At 40.8% G+C, this 22,326-nt stretch overlaps 1 protein-coding gene across 1 annotated transcript in view; it reads right to left on the bottom strand.

Moving 5' to 3' along the window:
* Positions 1-1,128: 1,128 nt before the first annotated feature.
* The window catches only part of map3k5 (mitogen-activated protein kinase kinase kinase 5), an 89,352-nt gene continuing 68,154 nt past the window's right edge, over positions 1,129-22,326 (bottom strand). Inside the window, exons 18-30 of the mRNA XM_085383382.1 lie at positions 21,756-21,861; positions 18,484-18,641; positions 15,535-15,712; positions 14,339-14,356; positions 13,786-13,963; positions 12,790-12,958; positions 12,262-12,447; positions 11,218-11,323; positions 4,692-4,935; positions 4,482-4,594; positions 3,214-3,335; positions 3,032-3,108; positions 1,129-1,844 (exon numbers count right to left, since the gene is read on the bottom strand). Of these exons, the coding sequence (XP_085239508.1) occupies positions 1,784-1,844; positions 3,032-3,108; positions 3,214-3,335; positions 4,482-4,594; positions 4,692-4,935; positions 11,218-11,323; positions 12,262-12,447; positions 12,790-12,958; positions 13,786-13,963; positions 14,339-14,356; positions 15,535-15,712; positions 18,484-18,641; positions 21,756-21,861 (1,716 nt within the window). The 3' untranslated portion in view covers positions 1,129-1,783. The remainder of the gene's footprint in view (positions 1,845-3,031; positions 3,109-3,213; positions 3,336-4,481; positions 4,595-4,691; positions 4,936-11,217; positions 11,324-12,261; positions 12,448-12,789; positions 12,959-13,785; positions 13,964-14,338; positions 14,357-15,534; positions 15,713-18,483; positions 18,642-21,755; positions 21,862-22,326) is intronic.

Below are 22,326 nucleotides of genomic sequence, written 5' to 3'. Positions count from 1 at the left end.
GTGGCATCTTGGCAGCTGCACGCTTGACTTTTCTCAGTTCATGGGCAGTTATTTTGCACCTTGGTTTTTCCACACGCTTCTTGCGACCCTGTTGACTATTTTGAATGAAACGCTTGATTGTTCGATGATCACGCTTCAGAAGCTTTGCAATTTTGAGACTGCTGCATCCCTCTGCAAGATATCTCACTATTTTTGACTTTTCTGAGCCTGTCAAGTCCTTCTTTTGACCCATTTTGCCAAAGGAAAGGACGTTGCCTAATAATTATACACACCTGATATAGGGTGTTGATGTCATTAGACCACACCCCTTCTCATTACAGAGATGCACATCACCTAATATGCTTAATTGGTAGTAGGCTTTCAAACCTATACAGCTTGGAGTAAGACAACATGCATGAAAAGGATGATGTGGACAAAATACTCATTTGCCTAATAATTCTGCACTCCCTGTATATGATTCATATAGTAAGTCCTAACTTTTTATTGTTAACATTTTGTTTTTCTAAATGAACGACCTTTCCTCTAGATGATAAGTGCAGAAATTACTCTTTTGGAACAGAGGCAGTGCCTTTTTTATTCATTTTGAAAAAAACAAAACAGTTATTTGTGTTTAATTTACTATGGAGAACAACTTTCATTATCAGCCCCCTGCTCCCACATTTAGAGTGAATTGTTGAAGAACACTTCTAACACAGTTCCTTCACAGCTTCAAGATGAAAAGTTTTATTTTAACAATATATCACAACAATCTTGAATCAGATCTGAAACAAAACAGACACAAGGCTCACCGATTCCCCCCCAATTTCTGATGTTATGGTTTAAAATATTAATAAAAAAGTACATCAAGGTTCTTCCATATGAAGTTTGTTTGCATGTCAGATTTTTCATTACAACTTATATATTTGACTGAATGAAGCTGACACAACACAAGCAAGATAAACACAATTTTGTCAATTAAGTGAGTATGATCTATGATTTGTGATACTAGAAAATACAATAATACAGAATTAATTTTTCACATGTGCTCATTGCAAACTTGGTCCAATCTACATGGAGATTTGACTGTGTTTAGAGATGTCTTTTTCAAAGTACATAAATGTCATCCACATAGAATTATATAACACTATATTTACATAATATATTTCTTAAAAATAAAATTGTAGATTCATATTATAAAAGGAAAAGTGGAAAAAAAAAAGCATGGACAATTTAAATAAGTCTCAGTTTGAAAAAACAAAACAAAAAACAAAATAAAAGAAAAAACAAAAGCAGTACATGGAATGACATCCTTCAGATTGCTATAACAATTAAATTAAAACACATTTAAATAAAGTAGTGATAAGATAAGCAATGATAAAAATATCAGTACAGATGAATGTAGTATTTTGTATCTCAGGCCTGTATTAGAAAACGATCAGTTGTAAACGTCACATCTTGTAAAGACAGGAGAAAATGTTTTTCTTGACAGTTTTCAAGATTTCAATAATAGATTTTCCTACCAGCTGTCATTTTAAACACACCTGTAACAAAAGCTGTGCCCTGTCCATCAGGTATAACAAAACTAGTGGCACTTCTCATTAATTTTTACTTTCAAAATGACCTAATATCCAAACTCTTTGTTTTCAAAATTATAAAATACTCCAGAAGATTGTTGTGTGGGTGGAACATGGTCAACACAGCTTCTTCTCCAGGATCTTGCTTTTATAAACGCTGAGGTAAAGAGGAGTTGTTGGGGACAAAAAAAAGTCCTGGCTTCTCTGAGTGGCTGTCACCACTTAAGGCCTTAGAATAGCTTCTGCCTGTAGTCTGTGATGGCCTTCCATAGCTTACACAAGACCCCACCTCTGTCAAGACAAACAAAATACTGTTAGCTTAAAGCACACACCAATGAATATTATACCATTTGTAAGAAACCATCAGCTGTCAACCTACTTGAAAATATCATATTTTAAATGGTTTACTTTGTACTGAGAGTCAGAGGGACTCATGAGCACAGATCACACAGAGTTAAGACTGTACGGTCATGAAAAGGACAGTTTTCCCTGGTCTCTGTGTAATAACTAATGTTTCTGTATGACTTTATCGGTACAACATTACTTCAGTTCATCAATCTGGTTGAGGTTTGGAATTTGACTGGGCTATTGATTCCTTTCCTGCTTTTTTAGCCATTCTATTTGGGATTAAGTTTTGTGATTGGGATCATTGTCCTGTTGCATGACACAATTTCAATCAACCTGTGGGTCAGATGTGCAGACAGTAAGTTCCCCTCTAATGCAGCAACATCAGAGGGGAACACCACCCCCACCCCAAAACATACAATCACACAAAAAAGACCTAGAGATACCCTGAAGCAATTTAGTAGATATGGTGTGTATAGCTGAATGTTTGATATGACCACAGTGTGGCGCCAGATATCAAACACAACCAATAAGAACTTCATAGTAGTTTGTTTTATTCATGCTTCACTCTAAATTGAACGCAGTATAATTAGTATGCTTGGACCTGCAGTGCTGCAAAGAAACTTTAAAGAGGAGGTGAAAACTGTTGCAGTAGCAGACATCAATATTCATGTTGGTGTGACCTGTTTGAGTAATTATTCAGAGCTATTTTCATCCTAATAACATTTTAGAAGACATCGGGTTAAGCGTCACAACCTGAGCATGGCAACATAGCTACGTCCAAACCAAACTGCCCACGTTAGAACAGTATCTTACTGACCTGTGAGGTCCCTGCAAATTCAATTAAATTTTGGTTTATAAACAGATTTACAGAATTTGTGATAAATTAAGTCCTTCATAGATTAGCCTCAAAGAACTGCTGAAGTACAAAGCTGCCTTCTGAAACTTTTGTGTAAGAACAGGAAATGCAACAACACACTCCCATTATGCAACGCTCCCATCTTAACCCCCTTGTTTCTCTTCCTGTCAGGTACAAGTTTCAGCACGTATTTTGGGGACTAAATACTGAACACAAAATATGAAGCAAATATAGAAATATTTAAAAGTAAAAGAAAAAAAAAATCATTTTCTACCTCAGTCTTAAACTCTTCAGATCATCTCTTGTGACATCATGAAGGATGTCGTACAATGTATACTCCTCATTGAGTATCTAAAGAAACAAAGTGGAGAAAATTACATTTACAGAAATGTTTTTCTTTACTTGCATCATCCTAAAAAGGGCTTTGTTAAAACAACAAAAAAATCAGAGACCCACCCTGTCTATGGCATCCTGGTCAGCACCGTAACGTGTCAGCCAGCTGGTCAGCTCTGGGTCGTCACGTCTCTCTGCAGGTTGGCTCCTCTGTCCCTCCAGGTCATGCGAAGATGTGGGGGTGTCTAACAGAGTAGATTTTGAGAACACTCCATAAAACAAACATTTAAACATTAACAAAACAACCAGTTTAATGACAGATCAAACATGCCGTACACACAGGAAGCGCATGTATCAGATGGACATAGCTGCTGGGTCTGGGCTTTAATCATCGTTCTTTCAAGTGGCCAGCTGGGGGGATAAAGTAAGAATGCACAGAAATCTATGAGAAAGTATTGTGCTTCTGTTTTGGTTTTCACTTCAACAAGTAGTTTCCTAAAGAGTTTAAGTGTTTTTGGACATAGCTACCTTTTGATTGACACTCTGCTAATGTATCGTACGAGAAAAGAAACCAGATAAGACATTAAAACAGATAAAACTGAGGCTGTGAAATAGAAGGTGAACAAATAAATGATGTCCCGGTGGTTAGGTCCATATTTCACAGCAGCACTCATGTGGAACTTTTTGCCATGATTGTTTGCTTGTAAAGCAGCTTGTAAAGGTGTAACTGTTGCAGTAACAGGATATGCTGCTTTTTCTCTACAAAAAAGCAACCTTGTTGTCACAAGTCACAGTCACTATCGCTACAGCTTTGTGCAATTGTGTAAACTGAACATTTAATATTCTTAAACCTCCTTAAATGTTGCTTTCAAGGTGACGCGTACTCTTATTTGGTCAGATAAAAGCCTCTGTATAAGAGAAATGGCCACAGTGGATGACAATATCTTAATTTTAGTGTACTTTGCCTAATAATTGAGATTGTTTAAAGCTGCTCTACTAATTTCTTATAATGAGTTTTACCCTTACAGAAAAGCAACCATCATCAGTGGATATCAACCCCCCATCACCAGCTCGGAGTTGGATATTGGAATAGCTGATCAGACCAGCAAATTAGAAGTCACTTAATTTACACCTCCGGTATGTGATAAGAAAGCTTTGTTCATGTGCATTGTTCCTGTCATGGCTTGTTTAATTTGTTTACTGAACTAGAGGGAAAAACTTTTAATTAACATTGGCTCTAGGAAGTATAAAGTACATTTTGATTTAAAAGTCAGAAGTGAAAGTCGAGTCTGTTCAGTGAGAAATAGCTGGCTTTAAAAAGTAAAGACAGACTAAAAATACCAGAAGCAGCAAAAGGAGTGTGAGAAAGTAATTCAGACTAAAGTAGAGACCTTCAGGCTCAGTTCGCAGCTTCAGTAGTCTGATCTCTTGCTCTCTCTCATCCAGCACTTGTTGCAGGATGGACTGATACTCCCTCTCCTTCTCCAGCAGCTGTTCCAGCAACCTGGAATAAAACAGAGAGATGCAGGTTAAAACGGATAAACTATGGTTAAATGAAGAAGTCCTATGCTGTTGTTAACGGCCTTCAACCAGATGCCTACCTGCTGGTCTCCAGCTTCATCCTCCCTAGCTCCATGCTCACGGAGCGCTGTGCATTGTGGGATTCGTGGGAGACGGTGGAGCTGAGTGTGCTGACTCCCGAGGTAGCCACCGTGTCATCGTGAGCGGTGCCAGGAGGCGCCCGGCTCTGGTGCGCGGAGGTTCTGTCCGGCTCGCCGTCATCATCGATGTCCTCCTGATCGGCTGCATCACTTTCTGAGGCCAGACTGAAGTGAGGCCTGAGTTCTGCATGCAGAGAGAAAGAATCACTTTTAGAGGAAGCCCTGTAATAAAAGTGATCATGAGAGGTTGTCTGAATTGTTAATTCCAGAGACTGGAATCAGTTGTGTTTATTTGATTAACACAATGCCGTTTCATTAAAGTGCCCAAATGTGAAAAACTGAGGCTTATTGTTGAAATTGCACTTTCTATTTTTTTTCTCAAGATATTAAAAGAAAACATATCAAGAAAGCATTCTACTTTTTAACACTTTTTTTAACAACAATATTTTTACTGTTTCAGCCCCTTAAGAACAAAGTGGGCTCTGTGTAGCCAAAGAACTAAAATGAGCGAAACACCCCTGGATTGTTTCAGACTGTTTATTTACCAATAATTTGTTTACTAAAATGAAAATGTCAAGATTTTCTGTTTCAAGTAGTCACTCAGATTTGCTTTCCACTGTTATCTGTTGGTTCCTTCTTTTTCACCTCAACTTAGGTAACAGCTGTTATCTTTAACCTCATTTAATTGATAATTTCCACCACAAGGAGACGCAAAGTGCTGACTCTGATGAGTAAAGCTGTTTGTGTCAGATATCATTTAATACCAATACTGATATTTTGCATCAGTATTAATAATGCATTGAAAAGGGATTTGTACACCATATTGCTGTACACACACACACACATATATATGTATATATATACACACATACATATACACACACACATATATGTGTATGTATATATATATATATATATATATATATATATACACACATGCATATACACACACACATATATGTGTATGTGTATATATAAAACACCCAGCACGCCCCTGCGGGCGGTTTATCCTTCAAGCTCGGGTCCTCTACCAGAGGCCTGGGAGCTTGAGGGTCCTGCGCAGTATCTTAGCTGTTCCCAGGACTGCGCTCTTCTGGACAGAGATCTCCGATGTTGTTCCCGGGATCTGCTGGAGCCACTCGCCTAGCTTGGGAGTCACCGCACCTAGTGCTCCGATTACCACGGGGACCACCGTTACCTTCACCCTCCACATCCTCTCGAGCTCTTCTCTGAGCCCTTGGTATTTCTCCAGCTTCTCGTGTTCCTTCTTCCTGATATTGCTGTCATTGGGAACCGCTACATCGATCACTACGGCCGTCTTCTTCTGTTTGTCTACCACCACTATGTCCGGTTGGTTAGCCACCACCATTTTGTCCGTCTGTATCTGGAAGTCCCACAGGATCTTAGCTCGGTCATTCTCCACCACCCTTGGGGGCTTCTCCCATTTTGACCTCGGGACTTCCAGGTTATACTCGGCACAGATGTTCCTGTACACTATGCCGGCCACTTGGTTATGGCGTTCCATGTATGCCTTGCCTGCTAGCATCTTGCACCCTGCTGTTATGTGCTGGATTGTCTCTGGGGCATCTTTACACAGCCTGCACCTGGGGTCTTGCCTGGTGTGATAGACCCCAGCCTCTATGGATCTTGTACTCAGAGCTTGTTCTTGTGCTGCCATGATTAGTGCCTCTGTGCTGTCTTTCAGTCCAGCTTTGTCCAGCCACTGGTAGGATTTCTGGATATCAGCCACCTCCTCTATCTGCCGGTGGTACATACCGTGCAGGGGCCTGTCCTTCCATGATGGTTCCTCGTCTCCCTCCTCTTTCTTAGGTTTCTGCTGCCTGAGGTATTCACTGAGCACTCGGTCAGTTGGGGCCATCTTCCCAATGTATTCTTGGATGTTCCTTGTCTCATCCTGGACTGTGGTGCTGACACTCACCAGTCCCCGGCCCCCTTCCTTCCGCTTAGCGTACAGCCTCAGGGTGCTGGACTTGGGGTGAAACCCTCCATGCATGGTCAGGAGCTTTCTTGTCTTTATGTCAGTGGCTTCTATCTCCTCCTTTGGCCAGCCTATTACCCCAGCAGGGTACCTGATCACGGGCAGGGCGTATGTGTTGATGGCCCGGATCTTGTTCTTACCATTCAGCTGACTCCTCAGGACTTGCCTGACCCTCTGCAGGTACTTGGTGGTTGCAGCCTTTCTAGCGGCCTCTTCATGGTTCCCATTTGCCTGCGGGATCCCCAGGTACTTGTAACTGTCCTCTATGTCTGCAATGTTGCCTTCTGGTAGTTCAATCCCCTCAGTTCTGACTACTTTCCCTCTCTTTGTTACCATCCGACTACACTTCTCCAGTCCGAACGACATTCCAATGTCATTGCTGTATAGCCTGGTAGTGTGGATCAGTGAATCGATGTCTCGTTCACTCTTGGCATACAGCTTGATATATATATATATATATATATATATATATATATATATATATATATATATATATATATATATATATATATATATATATATATATATATATACAGTGGGGCAAAAAAGTATTTAGTCAGCCACCGATTGTGCAAGTTCCCCCACTTAAAATGATGACAGAGGTCAGTAATTTGCACCAGAGGTACACTTCAACTGTGAGAGACAGAATGTGAAAAAAAAATCCATGAATTCACATGGTAGGATTTGTAAAGAATTTATTCGTAAATCAGGGTGGAAAATAAGTATTTGGTCACCTCAAACAAGGAAAATCTCTGGCTCTCACAGACCTGTAACGTCTTCTGTAACAAGCTTTTCTGTCCCCCACTCGTTACCTGTATGAATGGCACCTGTTTGAACTCATCATCTGTATAAAAGACACCTGTCCACAGCCTCAAACAGTCAGACTCCAAACTCCGCCATGGCCAAGACCAAAGAGCTTTTGAAGGACACCAGGAAAAGTATTGTAGACCTGCACCAGACTGGGAAGAATGAATCTACAATAGGCAAGCAGCTTGGTGTGAAAAAATCAACTGTGGGAGCAATCATCAGAAAATGGAAGACATACAAGACCACTGATAATCTCCCTCGATCTGGGGCTCCACGCAAGATCTCATCCCGTGGGGTCAAAAAGATCATGAGAACGGTGAGCAAAGATCCCAGAACCACACGGGGGGACCTGGTGAATGACCTGCAGAGAGCTGGGACCAAAGTAACAAAGGTCACCATCAGTAACACACTACAACAGCAGGGAATCAAATCCCGCAGTGCCAGACGTGTTCCGCTGCTGAAGCCAGTGCATGTCCAGGCCCGTCTGAAGTTTGCCAGAGAGCACATGGATGATACAGCAGAGGATTGGGAGAATGTCATGTGGTCAGATGAAACCAAAGTAGAACTTTTTGATATAAACTCAACTCGTCGTGTTTGGAGGAAGAAGAATACTGAGTTGCATCCCAAGAACACCATACCTACTGTGAAGCATGGGGGTGGAAACATCATGCTATGGGGCTGTTTTTCTGCCAAGGGGACAGGACGACTGATCCGTGTTAAGGACAGAATGAATGGGGCCATGTATCGTGAGATTTTGAGCCAAAACCTCCTTCCATCAGTGAGAACTTTGAAGATGAAACGAGGCTGGGTCTTCCAACATGACAATGATCCAAAACACACCGCCCGGGCAACAAAGGAGTGGCTCTGTAAGAAGCATTTGAAAGTCCTGGAGTGGCCTAGCCAGTCTCCAGACCTCAACCCCATAGAAAATCTGTGGCGGAAGTTGAAAGTCCGTGTTGCTCGGCGACAGCCCCAAAACATCACTGCTCTCGAGAAGATCTGCATGGAGGAATGGGCCAAAATACCAGCTACTGTGTGTGCAAACCTGGTAAAGACCTATAGTAAACGTTTGACCTCTGTTATTGCCAACAAAGGTTATGTTACAAAGTATTGAGTTGTATTTTTGTTATTGACCAAATACTTATTTTCCACCCTGATTTACGAATAAATTCTTTACATATCCTACCATGTGGATTCATGGATTTTTTTTTTCACATTCTGTCTCTCACAGTTGAAGTGTACCTCTGGTGCAAATTAGTGACCTCTGTCATCATTTTAGGTGGGGGAACTTGCACAATCGGTGGCTGACTAAATACTTTTTTGCCCCACTGTATATGCCATCTTTAAGAAGGGGGACCGGAGGGTGTGTTCCAACTACAGGGGGATCACACTCCTCAGCCTCCCTGGGAAAGTCTATGCCAGGGTGCTGGAAAGGAGAGTTCGTCCGTTAGTCGAACCTCGGATACAAGAGGAACAATGCGGTTTTCGTCCTGGTCGCGGAACACTGGACCAGCTCTTTATCCTCTCCAGGATACTTGAGGGTGCATGGGAGTTTGCCCAACCAGTCTACATGTGTTTTGTGGACTTGGAGAAGGCATTCGACCGTGTCCCTCGGGGTGTCCTGTGGGAGGTGTTGCGGGAATATGGGGTGTCTGGCCCATTGCTACGGGCCATTCGATCCCTATACAACCGTTGCAAGAGCTTGGTTCGCATTGCCGGCAATAAGTCGGACTCGTTCCCGGTGGGTGATGGGCTCCGCCAGGGCTGCCCTTTGTCCCCGGTTCTGTTCATAATTTTTATGGACAGAATTTCTAGGCGCAGCCAAGTGGCGGAGGGCTTTCGCTTTGGTGGCCTCAGAATCTCATCTCTGATTTTTGCAGATGATGTGGTTCTGTTGGCTTCATCGGGTGAGGGCCTCCAGCTCGCACTGGAACGGTTCGCAGCCGAGTGTGAAGCAGCGGGAATGAGGATCAGCACCTCCAAATCTGAGGCCATGGTTCTCAGCCGGAAAAGGGTGGAGTGCCCACTCCGGGTCGGGGATGAGTTCCTGCCCCAAGTGGAGGAGTTCAAGTATCTCGGGGTCTTGTTCGCGAGTCATGGGAGAAGGGAGCCGGAGATCGACAGACGGATTGGGGCTGCAGCTGCAGTAATGTGGACGCTGCACCGGTCCGTCGTGGTGAAGAGGGAGCTGAGTGTAAAAGCGAAGCTCTCAATTTACCGGTCGATCTACGTCCCTACCCTCACATATGGCCACGAGCTGTGGGTAGTGACCGAAAGAACGAGATCGCGGATACAAGCAGCAGAAATGAGCTTCCTCCGAAGGGTGGCTGGCCTCTCCCTTAGAGATAGGGTGAGAAGTTCGGCCATCCGGGAGGGGCTCAGAGTAGAGCAGCTGCTGCTCCACATCGAAAGGAGCCAGCTGAGGTGGTTCGGGCATCTGACAAGGATGCACCCTGGGCGCCTCCTGGGTGAGGTGTTCCAGGCATGTCCCACCGGGAGGAGGCCCCGGGGCAGACCCAGGACACGCTGGAGAGATTATATCTCTCGGCTGGCCTGGGAACGCCTTGGTATTCCCCCGGATAAGCTGGAGGAGGTGGCTGGGGAGAGGGAGGTCTGGGCCTCTTTGCTTAGGCTGCTGCCCCCGGCCCCGGATAAGGCGGATGAAGATGGATGGATGGATGGATGGATGGATGGATATATATATATATATATATATATATATATATATATATATATATATATATATATATATATATATATATATATATACACATATGTATATACAGACGGATATATATATATTTGGGGTGCAACGATATTCGTATCGATATTGAACCGTTCGATACAGTGCTTTCGGTTCGGTACGCATATGTATCGAACAATACAACATTTGTAATTTATTTTATCAACTTTCCTTCTGACGATGCGCTCAGTGAATCTGTGTTCGACTACTCCGCCTAGGCTGCACTGTCCAGCGCAGATCCACTGAGCGTTCAACACAGACAGCATAGTCAGAAGGAAGAGCGCAGGGCAAGCTAGCGAGACAGAAGTTAAGCTCTCCTTATATATATATATAACTAATATCTGGTACTGATACTGATACAGAATACTTCCTATGGGTTATGAGTAGTGAACTTTGTTGTAACGTATGATAAGATCTCCACTCGAGTGTGTTTTTAAAGATTCAAACTTGATAATGAAGCAAACACCTGAACATTGTTGGTTCTTTGTTACAAAACACCATTACAAAGGTGGAAGAAAACAAAAATAGCGCTGGGTGTCTGTGACATAACTATAGCTAAATTTAGCACTCATCCCACTGACTATTGATGTTTTATGAGTTTAATTCTTTGGTGAAAACAGGAAATAATTTCACATTGTAGATCTGAAACTCTCTTGAACCACTTTACACAGTTCAACTAGAACTTCTCCTCATTTCAATCTGGGCCTATAATCAGCTAAACATAATATCTGCCCTGCATGAAACTCAGGTGTGTAATCCATTCAAGTTATTGCCCTTTTACTTCCTGTCTTTAAATAGGCTGTGAACACACACAGGCCTGCGCAGCAAATGCCCTCCTCCTGTATCAGTAGTCGTGCCCCGAGGGAAGAGTCATAACTTATTTACTGGTGCTCTGCTCGAGACACTGATGATCCTACCTGGCACCAGGATCGTGATGGCAGTCTGCACAGCCTTGCGGATGATGTTGTCCAAAGCGAACATCCAGTGAGGCTTGATGTTGTGGTTTCGCAGCACTTTGTTCACCTGGAAATGGAGAGGTTCACACTCATGAGAGCACGTTTTACAATGTTTTACCTATTAGTGATTCTACACCTAAAATAAAAATGAGTTCATTCGTATTTGCCTCACAGATTTCATTCCAAGAATTGTTCTTAAGAGAATTGTTTATACTTCATTTTAACTTCTGCCGCAATAACTAAATATCCCCAAAGGGATTTTTAAAGCAGCCTACTCTTCATGGCATTATTAATATTTGCAGTCACGCACTGTGAAGCTCTAATTTTTTTGCAGCAATGACCAACAGGAGGCACCAGAGCTTCATCTACCAGCACGATTACACAATCCCACTTACAAATATGAAAACAACCACTCGCTCTGTGCCATTTCATCTGCATAACTGCATTTCTGAGGGGGAGAGCAGATGAGCCTTTTAACATTATGTGCAATTACTCCTGACAGATCTCTCCCTTTTATCGCCTCACTTAAAGGTTACAAGTATTTCCACAGTCATCTGTCTAATCTCTGAGCAGGAAGAAAAGCAACAAGGCAGCCCGCAGCTGTCTGCAGCCCATTTCAAATGACAACAATTACACTGTTCAGAGCCTTTGTTTTATGCAGCGGCGAGAAGCACCTTTGCCTTCAAATGGGTACTTAATAACAGGAAATCAGAAAATAATGAGCCTGTGAGGAGAATTACAGCAGCAAATCATCAATGTAGCAGTTCAGGTTTGTGACCGCTGTAGACTAAAATTTGATCCTTACTGTGGGTAAGCTAAAGACACTTGGTTATAAACTAAAAAGCTGCAGCAAACACAAGACATGTTTTATTGATTTGGGTTATATTTCATATTCCAATTATGATCAATTATTCATGAGCCCAGTGGGATATCACAGATGAAATGTAGCTGAAATTCATTGGATTGACCCAGTATCTTTTTCACGGTATTTCTATTAGCACTTACAGCATCCTGGAAGCCGAACAGCATAATCTGCAGTTGACTGATGGCAGTGCTGTCAAAGTCTAGCTCCAGCTTGAGCTGAGACAGGGTGTTGGCGATGATTTTCCTGTCTGCCATCCGAACAAAGTCAGCAAGACTCACCACAAGGGTGGAGATGTGCTGATGTTTTAGCTTCATTTCCTCTGAGCCCTGAGGTAGGAGGCAAGCGGGGAAAGAAGAGATGAAAATGGTGGTTTAGGTTTACAACAGGAGCTTCCAACTCCAACTTACTAACATCCCTATCAGATAGACTTAAGAAATTTTTTCCATGTTTAAATTATTTTAGTACAGTTTAAAATTTGTTTAATTGTTAGTAATTCATTTGAGTATCCCTTTGGCTATTTGGTCCCTTCATTTAATTAACTGTAACAGCTGAGCTAATCTTTCCATGCACAGCCTGGCTACTGCACTGGAATGCCTGTGAACAAGTGTGTGTTGTTGAACTTGTAATGTACTTCTATATCCATCTATTCATTCTCAACGGTTTCCAACCTGTGCCAGGGCTTCCATCAGGTTGGCCACCACCTTGGCCTGATCTTCAGTAAGGATACGGTGCAAGGTAGCTCGCCTCTCGCTGTCTTTCCGAAGCATAAAGAAGCCCGAGTCCTTCTCATCAGGTGATGGAGGGGCACTGTGGTCCTCGAAGTTCTCCACTGGAATGCTGAGTAGAAAAAGTAGAAACCCCATTTGAATTTTTTGTTCCTTCTATATGTACAGGTTGCTGTACCCTCCCTATTGGTACTAATCAGCAAGGTTAATTAAGTATGTTTTACTGGTGACATTAAATATAAGATAAATAAGTTTTTGCATTGCTTTAAACATGAACATGTTTAAATTTAAATCACTGTAGGACACAAAAACCCAGGAATGAAAGGAGGCGGAGGCGAGCTTCAAAAGCGAGTGAATCCCCATAAACTCCCTTTTTACAATGTGCAAGATTACAGCATAAATAAAGACATTCACGACCTGATACTGAAATGGTTTTGTTTTCTGTTGCTGATTTTAACCTTTAAAACAAGTGTACAGGTGGTGAAATCTCATATTATTTTGGATTTTTAGGGGCGCAGCCACTCTGACAGACAGAAGCATTTTAATTAAATTATCTGACGTCTTGCTGTGTGGTTAATTGTACTAAAAGCCCATCCGGGGAGTCTGTGATCCAATTTTGGTGAGTGTAATTCTAGCACTTTATTTACATTTCATTTAGCACTAATTAGCAGGTATCTATGTGATGCATCCATACAGTCTATGAATAGAGCTTGATAATCGGGCTTGCCAGGCTCTGCTTGAGAAAAAAAACCCCAAAGAGATTCAAGACATCTCAACTCAAGGCTTCAACACGTATGTACATAAGCTAATGGGTGAAGTCACGGTGACTACATTTTTTATACTGGTTTAGTCTAAATCAATACTATAGTCATAAGGCTGTAACAACAAATGAATAATTTAAGGCAAAATGACTCGTCTGAGGTGTCCAAGTTGTTCTACCTGAGAAAGAGGGACCTCTGGCCCTTGACATCCTTTTCACTGTAGCACTTGATGCTTGGCTTGAAGATGAAGGGGTTGGTGTTGAGGTCGTTGTCAGGGGAGACGGAGCCATACTCGCTGCTGCTGCTGGTGTCTTCCACTACAACGGGCACTGGCAACGAGATACTGCGGAGATACTCTAGAAGACACAGGGAACAGAAGATGGAACAAAATCGTAAAGGTGTTTGTTTGATCATCATCTAACTAAAGATTTTGCTGTATAGCAGCATGCTTTCTGTCTGTTATGGTGTTTGTGTGCAACTGATCAAATAGATTACAAAACATATTCAAGCATTTGGGAAACCATCTTGTTGTTTACTCTCTATCTTGAATCCTGGCAAAAGGGCAGAGTCGTACAAGGCAGGTAGCTGCCACCAAGAGAAAAATGTAAACCGCAGCCCAGATCCTATTCAGTAAAGCAGGGTGATGTTTCATGGAAATGACATCTAGTTTATAAAGTACTCCCACTAGTGGTAAATGTGTCTGAAAAAGTGCAGAGAGCAAAATTACTCACCTGATCCTGGTGTCAGAGCTGCAGGGAAAAACAGAAAATATGTGTCAGCAGTTAAAAAAAGAACAAAACAGAAAGCAGGGTAACATTCAAAGCATGCAGAGAGGCACAAAGCTTCTTTCTAATCTTCTGCACTGCTGTGAAGGCACATGACTGATGCCGTGGGGTGAAAACCCAACAGGAAATGACTATTTTACAATCCAAATAATGAAGGATGCGCCTGAAATTCTTAACACTTAAAAAACGGTTTTGGCACTAGATGAATCTAGTAATCACTACAAACAAAGATTTTTGATACTGGAAGCTTTCTGGTTTCTGGTTGTAGCCACTAGTATTACTACTGAAGACTATTTGCTTTAAAGCTTAATCTAAAGAGATACTGTTTGTTACCTTATTAAAATTTAGACGACTTTATAACAATAATAATAGAATAGCAACAGAATCGTCAATAGGATATCCACTATTCATTTATTCTACACTGAAAACTCCTAAAAATGGCTGTTGCTCGATAGGCTTTGAATGGGGAGTTTCTTTTTCCCCCTCTTAGAGCACTACTTGAGGTGGTTGATTTTAGCAGTGGGGAAGATCATTATGAGGTTCACGCCATTCCCTTATCAAGGCTGTAAGTAAGTAGAATTCTGCTACATTCCTGGAAGTCGGAGATACCTGCAGCCTTCGATAAGTGGCTGAAGGAATTAGGAAATTTGTTACACTTAGAGAAAATGATGTCAAACAAAGCAGGTCTCTTTCAGAAACTTTGTTTACCAGTCTGACTGAAAAGTTGAAGTCACTTTTTATCGGTCTTACGGATTAACAATGTCACAGTTTTATAATAATGTGTTCTAGTTTGTATGTGAGCCTCTGCTATTATCCAACATAGGGATTAAGGTAACTCCCCCTCCTGGATTCTCACACTCTTGTTGTTTTAAACAGATAAGTCCTTGTTGTGGAGCTTTTATTGTGCATACAGTATATAATCATTTCTCTTCATTACTCGTAATGCTATAATTGCTTCGCTGGTCTCTTGTCTGCTTGGCTCGGCGCTTGTAGTGAAACTGAGAGTGAAGGAGATAAGAGAAACTAGCACGACTGCAAAGCAAAGAGTCTCAAACTTTCCTGAAATAAAACGAGTTATTTAAGTTATAGAGGGGATAGTCTTGGTAATAATGTTATTGTCATGTAGCTATGCTCTGATCCACCTGTGAAGCTGCCCTTGCTCTTCTTTTTTCGGCTGGTGACGGTGAGGAACTCATCGGTGAGCAGGTCGAGCGCGGTGGCACGTCGGTCCGGGTCGGGCTCAAAGCAGCGAAGGATAAAGGCTTTAGCCTCTGGTGACATGGACTCTGGGATCTCTGGATGGATTTTAAACATACCCACCTGCACAAGAATGACATGCATGAAAGGCACTCAGAATCTATATAACAAGTTTAACGAAATGAGCATAGTGTCAGTTCAAGCAGGAGAAAAAGTCAAGCTAAGCTGCAATCCTGGCAGATCAGCTGATCTCAACGCCTGCCTACATTAGATGATGCGTCAACCTTTTGGCAAATCTCATATATGGTGTACTGTTAAATCTTTTTTAGCCTGGCCATTGCCTATTCACCTGCAAGCCACTTTGCAGCCCACTTCCACCACAACTCCTTCTTCCCTACTTAGTCCCAGTTCCCGGTTTTGTACAGCTAGCCTTGCTTCTGCTGCTCTCATAACATGCTTTTCACGCACGTGCATGGAAAGACAGGGGGTGGAAAATTTAAACAACTAACAGTAACTTCTTTTGGCTACAGTGAAACAAGTTTAAAATAACCGAGACAGTGTGAGGTTGCTGCAATGGGCAAATTATCTGATTAAGTTTAAGAAGCAAGAGCAAAGAGCAGAGCAGTGTTTACACAGTGATGTTTGAATATGAGACTATCCACGAGGCCTGGCTGTGACTTGGGGCAGCAGCTGAAAGTAACAATACTTCGAGCACAAGACTCTCATTAAAAACATGATAAATTCCTGTTGTTGATGTGCAGGAATTTAAGATTAGCAGGGAGATATCCCACCCCTTGAGAAATTCCAGAAAGATGACTGAAAGTATATCACGAATGTTTAAGAAATGCTACAATGCAGTGCAGACAAAACACAAGATCTCCTAAGAGATTTGTGACTCTACTTGCACTTCTGTGGTGATCTTTATTGATAAAATGTGATGAGATCCAAGTTTCCCCTTTCATGTTCTTTAAACTTCAAAGCATCCGAAGCAGAGCAGCATATTTAATTAAATCACATCATATGGAAAATTCCATGATTCAGAGCTTTGACAGGAGTGCTGTAATGTTTTCCAGACACCTCTTAAACATCTCTACTGCCCCTAATGGGCCACACATAGCTTATAACAATAATTCACTGTACAGAGTGCTTTAAATTTCCATCCAAAGCAAATGCACGTGTAAACTGAGTGGTTAACAAGATCCAGCAAAGACACACCCGCACAGAAACTAAAGGCCCACTGTAGAAGTTCCTCTTACGGAGCTATGCTTTTGTTTGCATTCAAACAAATGTTCGTGCACAGACAGTATTTGTAGTTTCTACTGGGCTTGGTCAGATTATAGCCTGCAGGTTGAAACCAATGCAGGTGCAGAATGACTCTGGTTTTGTTTTCATAAAAAGAGGGAACTGATAAGCATGCATGAAAGACTGGTGGTTATTTTGTTTGTTAGTTGACTTCTTTACGTTGAGCACCTTTCTTTTAAGACATGGAACATAATTCTGTAATAAAAACAGATGTAATGGACACAATGTACTCTGTATATTAGCTGTTTATATGTACAATAGGTTTCCATAAACAGCCCTGGGTGTGCTGGATGGTTGGCAAAGGTTAAAGCATGGTACATGGTGTCATGCTGGAGGCATGAAGTCATAAGGTAGGGTTTTTCCAAAGAGAACAGACAGTTATATATAGTTTTCCACCTCTCCTTACTTCAGCTGAACAAACAGTTTCTCTTGTGATCTCTCCCTACAAGCAGACACTTGATGGTGTCATGTTTAAGTCATGTGATAACAGCTGAGTCACCTTCTTTATTAAACAATGACATTGCAATATGATAAAAGCTGCAATTATCTACTGTTTGTGCTCTGAATAAAGGGGTTTTAGTTCAGTTCTTGAACTCTGTTACAGTCGTTTTATATAGTTCACAGTTCAAGAAATCAAATTTATCTTAACGTGAACTTTGATCTAACCAATCACGTCATCGAGTGTGTGAAACAAACTGTTATAGATACCTTCAATCTCCCTTTACGCCAGCTGTCTTCCCCTCTTAAACAGAAGGAATAAAAAGCAGCTGTGGGAATGAGATGACCACATTTGTTCTTACTGACATCATAAGTATTTAAAAAAGCCTAAAATGGTACCATTACATAAGGTCAGAGAACAAATACTTGAAATTATTTGAGCAAAGGGTAAACGAAAAACTAAATAAACTTGCACTGAGAAAAGAAAAAAGTACTGGTCAGTTTCGGTGTTTTCAATTAGTTTCCTCTTGTATCCTGACTTCGAGTTTAAACATAACATTTACTTGTATGACTTTGCAGTTTTTTTGTGGGTGGATTTATTTTTTTTATTAGCTCATACAAGACTTTTATCCTAACAGTACTACAGGTTTAAGATAAGATAAGATAACCTTTATTAGTCCCACACGTGGGAAATTTGTTTGGCTGGTGCATAATTGACAGCTACTGGTATTAGGAGATTTCTTGATCAGCAGTTGCATAATGCTAATGAAGACATTACTCAGAAATGTAAGAAGAAGAGTTTTCAGTCTTTCTCTTGTAGAAACAAACCCTCTTTCAGTCGTTTTTAGTCATGGTTTGAAAAAGACATAGATAGGATATCATGCATTTGGAGCAAATGAGTAAAGCTGATATGCTAATAACACGTGATGGCAAACTATTTGCCCTGTCATACTGGATGTCTCAAGGGTGCAATTATCAGCTCTCAAACATCCTCATATTTATTGACCTGGCAGAGCTGCAGCTGTTCATTGCCACTGTTTTTGAAAGATGCCGTTATGAAAACAGCTGCTCGCCAGACTTCTACTTTCAGTTTTCTAAAATTAGACATCTTACCCAGCAGGATATTGGGATATGTCGCTGTTCAAATCTCTCACCTTGAACATGGCGGCCTGTGGTTCTCCCAGTTCATAGAAAGGTGGCTTCCCAGTGGCCATCTCTATGATGGTGCAGCCAAGGGACCAGATGTCTGCTGGTTTGCCGTATCCCCGTGGGCCCTTGTCTATAATTTCAGGAGCCATGTATTGCAATGTGCCTGAAAAATGACGCACAAAAAACAATAATAAACACATAATGAAAACTCAAATTCAACCACTCATTTTTTAAGTGTCAAACAAATGAAACAAAAACATTTCAATTAGTGAGCATTAGAGGAGGTGGTGGGTGGATTATGGGTATAAAGGTTTTGAAACCCAGACTGAATTTGTGACGCAAATATCTAATTCGCTCCTGTTACTAATAGAGCATTGCTAGAATGTTGTAAAAGTGCAGCAACTCAGCGTATGAATGTCAACAAACTTGGACAAACCACAGAGTTATGCAACAGCTATAAAGGGAACGAGGAGGGAACGCTTCATTATTATGCTAACTAAAAGGGACACTGCTGGTATTCTCATGGTGAAACGTACACTTCAGCTGAGAGGTATACCAGATTTTAAATGATTTATTTCTTGCTTATGTAAACAACATGTGTGTAAATATAGCATCAATGATAGCTGCTCAGTTTATATCATTATATAATGATATGCTAATTAGTCAGCCTCATTTTGCTTATGTCAGTTAGCCTTGGTGTCAGATAAAAACAATGTTTAAAGATAGTTCAAAGGGTCAGCAATACCAGTTTATTTTATTGTTGTTCATGTCCTAATCAATCTCTTAAACCTGCATCCAGCGCAACTGCCTGGGATCATTTTCCACCACAACCTCTGTCTTTTAATATCACAACACTCTTACTTTACCCCCAATCAAATAAGAGTTAATGAACCAAATAATTGAGCAACTCAGTCATGGAACAATTAAATAATTCAAGTATTGACTATAAGTTTCCTAAATGTGAGGGAAAGGCAAACAATAACCTTGATTACACCCAGTTTAAAACTATTTCTTAGACTAACCATCTCTTGCAGAAAAATGTGCTTTTGTTGCTTATTTTGTTCCCTCCACTATTGTTCCATGTACATCCCCAATAGCAAAGAATTGGGACACTGTAAAATGTAAATAAAAACAGAATGCATTGATTTGCAAATCTAATAAATCTATATATATATATATATATATATATATATATATATATATATATATATATATATATATATATATATATATATATATATATATATATATATATTTTTTTTTTTTTTACAAAAGAACATGAAGCATATCAAATGCAAAGTGTCTCAAAAAGGACAATAGAAACTAGTACTAAAAACTAACCAGTACTACAAAGAAACAGCTGAACATTCTCCAGCTAATTGGGTTAATTGGTAACAGCTCAATAACATGACTGGAGTTTCTCAGAAGCAAAGAGGGGCAGATGTTTTGTGGAGCAATTTCAAAATTATAACAAAGACTTCAAATATCTCATCATGTAAAGTACTAAATATTATCAGAAAATTCACTGATAAATCTCTGTGTGCTTGGCACAATGCTGAAAATCAATATTAGACGCCTGTGATCTTTGAGCCCTCAAACAGCGCAGTATTAAAAACAGGCATGACTCTGACATGGTGACTATGATCCAGAAACACTGCTGCCTTCTTTGGGCTCAAAATGATTTAAAACTGACTGAGGCAAAGAGGAAAACTGCTGTGTGCTCATATGAATTGAAATTTTAAAATCTTTTTGGAATACATGGACGCAGCGTCCTCTGTACAGACGAAAAGACTATTCAGCTTTTTTAGAACACATTTTAACAGTCTGCACTTACAGTATGATAGAGGTTCATTAGTGCCTATGGAAACGTCAGTGTGCACACCTGCAAAGGCACCATCAGTGCTGAAAGGTATATACAGATTTTAGAGCAACATATGCTCCAATCCCAGACGTCTTTTTCAGGGAAAACTTTACATATCTCAGCAAGACAATGCTAAACCTCAAACTGCATCTATTACAACATCATGAAATGAAAAATATGACAAGAAAGACCTAAGACTATTAAGCAGTTTGAGTGCTATATCAGATAAGAATGAGGCCAAATTCCTCTCCCAAAGGTCTGGCAGCTGTTCTCCTCAGTTCCCAGATGTTTACAGATGGTTTTTATAAGAAGAGAGGTACACTGGTAAACATAGCCATATCCCAACTTATTCCCGTGTTTCTCAGTTTAAACATTTGACATGTTTTCTGTGTTTTATTACGAATAAAATATGGATTTTTGAGAATTGCAAATCAATGTGTTCTTTTTTAATTTACATTTTAAAAAGGGTCCCAACTTTTTGGGAATTTGGAGCTTGTATAACACTAATGATGAAATCCCTGTTGCTGTTGGTAACTCTTCCGGTTTGCACTGCAGAGCTCCAACAAAAACTACTAAAAATAACTTTCATCTGGCTTTTGTTTTTTTGATCATATTCATAAACCGATAATGTCTGTGTGAGGTAAAAGTAGCGTCAGCAGGGTTGTGAAAGAACTGATGTAAATGCCAAAAATAGCTTCAATTTGAGCTAACAAAAAGTGATGACACAATTCCTGCAAATTGCCAATCAGGTTAGAAAAGATTAAACGAGGCTTATGGCCTTATGTGAGAAACAGCAACGAGTTTCAGTGTTGTCAGTTAATCACAGCTCAGTCCAAAGCAACATTTTCAGGTCCACACTGAAGGGAGTCTTTTGTTCTAATAATAGCCTGCAGGCTGCTTATCCGCTGCTTTTTAAAGCTCGTGTACTGAGCTAAAAACAGGCGAGCACACATTTATAGCAGGCGTGGGTTAAGAACAAGGAGTAGCCCAGTTTCCTGAAAGAGCTCCGCCTTCCAGGGTAAGTCCCCGTCTGCCTCGAGCAGCAGTCAGATGCTCTAATTCCAGAGGTCAAACTATGCTACAACTGGCAACTGACATTACAGGTCTACATATCAGGCTGATCTAACTGCAGACTCAAGCCAAAGCCAGAGTTTCTAAATAGGAACAGCCTGCTATTTTTAGGAATATCACATACTGTCCAAGGACTTAAATGGGATTACTGCTCTGAAATAGTCACAATCAAAGAACAGCAGTAGGCTCGATACTCAGACACTACTGAGCAAATTTTAACAAAGGATGTTTCATAAAGTTTTCTAGTAGTCTCCCCACAACAGGGGAGACAACTCTACTTGGCTTAAGTATTTCATACTGGCTTGCTTATGGGGAAGAGAATCTAGATAGTGGGTTGGACTGTACCTGTGAAAGTCTCAGTGCAGGGGTTGATCCCAGCCAACCTTTTGGATGTGCCAAAATCTGATATTTTCAGGACGCCACTGTAGGTGTTGATGAGTACATTATCACCCTGTGGATTGAAAAGACATTCATCAGAACAGATGCACCAAATTCCAAAGCCGTGATAGCATTGATAACGTGAGGTGCTTGCAAATCTTGAAACAGTAGGTTACAACACCATGTGTGGGAGGAGGAGGAGCTCTAAGCCAAAACAAGGTGATTAACATTTATGTGGTGCTAATGAAGTTTATATGACTGAGTTGTTAAATGAGAAGGATGTGGCTTCTAACTCTAATGACTACCTACGATGGGAATGTTATGAGTGTTGGTTTGCTTTTAGTGAGATAAAAAAGGGAGCGGCACTTGCTTTAAAAAAAATGATTCCTGTTGTAGCCAATGGGCTAGCAAAGAAAATGGTGTGAGCAGCTGGGATGCTCTTTGAATGCATTTGCAGCAAATCAAAGTCGCTGTGCAAACAGTCACATGGAAGACATGTTCAGACTACAAACAAGCAAACAAGGTTTTAACACACCCT

Source organism: Rhamphochromis longiceps, linkage group LG15, assembly GCF_057381845.1.
Source record: "Rhamphochromis longiceps isolate RC_006_pf linkage group LG15, R_longiceps_female_GT1.1, whole genome shotgun sequence".
Taxonomy (NCBI): Eukaryota; Metazoa; Chordata; class Actinopteri; order Cichliformes; family Cichlidae; genus Rhamphochromis; species Rhamphochromis longiceps.
The sequence above is the reverse complement of the archived record's forward strand: the minus strand, read 5'-3'. Positions and strand labels throughout refer to the sequence as shown.